The sequence below is a fragment of the Buceros rhinoceros genome, unplaced genomic scaffold, assembly GCF_000710305.1.
Source record: "Buceros rhinoceros silvestris isolate BGI_N320 unplaced genomic scaffold, ASM71030v1 scaffold11513, whole genome shotgun sequence".
In the NCBI taxonomy this organism is placed as follows: Eukaryota; Metazoa; Chordata; class Aves; order Bucerotiformes; family Bucerotidae; genus Buceros; species Buceros rhinoceros.
In genome coordinates, this window is record NW_010401836.1 from 21,130 (window position 1) to 23,576 (window position 2,447).

General features: G+C 44.8%; 1 protein-coding gene across 1 annotated transcript in view; it reads left to right on the forward strand.

The window, feature by feature from the left end:
• Positions 1–2,447, forward strand: part of SLC5A8 (solute carrier family 5 (sodium/monocarboxylate cotransporter), member 8) — a 25,154-nt gene that overhangs the window by 20,932 nt on the left and 1,775 nt on the right. Inside the window, exons 13-14 of the mRNA XM_010132410.1 lie at positions 618–721; positions 2,423–2,447. Of these exons, the coding sequence (XP_010130712.1) occupies positions 618–721; positions 2,423–2,447 (129 nt within the window). The remainder of the gene's footprint in view (positions 1–617; positions 722–2,422) is intronic.

Below are 2,447 nucleotides of genomic sequence, written 5' to 3' on the forward strand. Positions count from 1 at the left end.
ATAGGGAAAAACGTGAATGCAAAGAAGGTGAACAGACATGTTTCTAGGTATTCCCAATCCTTACACCTCAAGGCATTGTACAATCGACAGATACGCTGGTACACACACACGGGTGCCCAACATCCAGTTTCATGTACTACACTTCTCACACGAGGCCTCCAGCTTTGCTCAGTGCTCGGGGAAGCAACTGTTCCAACAGGGCACATTACCAGGGAGAACAAAGTAAGGTGTAATCTGAGGTAGGACCGTTGCTTATTGTTTCTGGCTGTTTAGAACTGTACATGGCTGATTTCCTACCTTTTCTTTTATCCCCTCCTTTAAATAATGTTCCCCTTTCTAAAGAAGTTATCCCTTCATCTTATAGCAAGATCACTCAGCTCTGCACTAGATTTCTAGCAGAGACAGGACTGGCCTGTTTTACCTGCTCTGTTCCATGTCTTGCAAATTAAAATTTTCAGTGCACTTTTTATCGTACAGAGGTAGTTCAAGACTACCACGTCACTTGGTTCTGAAGTAACTCTTTACTCTTTGTTTATACACTGTCTGGAAACAGATAACATTTTCAAGTTGCTTGGAATAGGAAAGCAGGGATTAACATTTTTTCTGCTTTTTTTCAGGCCTGCCCTAGCAGACAGCTGGTATTCCTTGTCTTATCTCTACTTCAGCACACTTGGGACGCTTATCACAGTAATTGTGGGAATAATTGTCAGCCTGCTAACAGGTACTAGTTCCAGAGTTGTGATTAAATGCGTCTTAGATCTCTTGCAAACTAAGATGACTAGAGAGCTACAATTGTTATAGGAAATGTCGGTGACCCTATTGCAAACACTGCATGAAGGTTACCGTCCTAAATCTCATATCCTCCTCTCAGCCCTTCTGCATCCTACTCATGGTCTCTGCTCACAGCAAAAGCTACTTCAGATTTCTAAGGAGAAAGGAGTGTCAGCAGTTTTCTAACCTGAGGTGCAAAAGAAAAAAATAGACATCTGTCTTTCCTGTTTTATTAGATGCCAGCAGGGGGTGGAGGTTTAAGGATTGTCCCTGAACTTTGCGCCCCTCCAAGCAAGGAGATACACCTGTGCTTCTAGGAGACAAGAACAGTTTTGCATTGAGTGAGTTCAGAGCACTCAAGGGTTATTGTCTGCCTGTCTACAGTGCATGCTTCTCACCACATTCCCTAAGCATGTACCTAAGAGCTGCAGACCCTGTGCATGGCTATGTTAGCTTCTTAGTTTCCCTGTTCTTTTGTGTGAGGGGCAAAAAGCAGCACCTCACCAGTAAGAGCGGGGACTTCAGTTCCAGCCCATGGCCTAGCTACTTTTTCATCTAGATGCAAACTGAGATGCAAACTGCACGTCATCCACCTCATGCATGGCAGAAATCACACACAAGCAGCTGCTCTCACAGCTTTCCCCAGTGTGCCCAGCCAGGTGCCTATGATAGCTCTCGTCTTTGAGGCTGTTTGATTTCAGCCCTATTAGTCTGTCCTGCAACTACTCCAGGACCACGAAACTTCAAACCCAACAGACTTCCATTAAATTCCCTGTGCCTTGCAACTAATAAGCACAAGTTACGCTTCTGCTATTTTCATTTCCTTGTGAGTTTTTAGAGGATTTGCTCCCCCCTTTCCTCCCTTTATACTTGTAGACAAATTTTGCTTCTTACCAGGTTGGGATCACGTCACCCATGGGCCATGGAACAAAGAATGAAAACTGAGAAACTCAATAAATCCAGCTGAGAAAGCCTCTGCCCAAGAAATGGAAACCCAAAACAACTAACTCAATCACAATTGCACCCTGCTTTTTGTGGTGCAGGATTCCATTTAAGCCACAGGTGGCAATCAGAGCTAATTCCCAGTACCCGCATCTCCTTTCTTTCCCACACTCATTCCCAACCCACCCCCTCCAAGTATTTAATATTCCATGCCTTAAATATGCCCAAACATCCCATTAACCCTCATCCCCCCGCCACCTTGGGGCTGCCATTAAATAACTCACTGTAAAATGTGCTGGTGTCTCTGGAGACAGGAGTCTTGCTGGCAGGACACTGAGGACTGTGGCTGTGGCTCCCAGCTGGCACCACAGCTCCTGGTCTGGCAGGATAATCCCGGATACCATTGTATGGGATTCATTATTTTCTGATGATTGTCTCAGGTTTTTTTTCAAATAAGAAATCTGAGGAGGATCTAGGAAACCCCGGGAAATGGCTAAGGCATTTCAAATAGAGCTTGAGGGAACATTTTATATTTTGAGAGGTGCAGGATGTACATCATTGTAAAGAAATGATACCTAAGGCCTGTGATTGCTTGATGGCTTTTGCTGCATGACTCTGTCCTCCTCACCTGGCCTGGTGCCCATAGCTGGGCTCTGACATATCATCTGCATGTTGAAACCTGCCTGATTGAAAACTGCCTATTTTGCAGGAGGACTAAAGCAGAACACAGATCG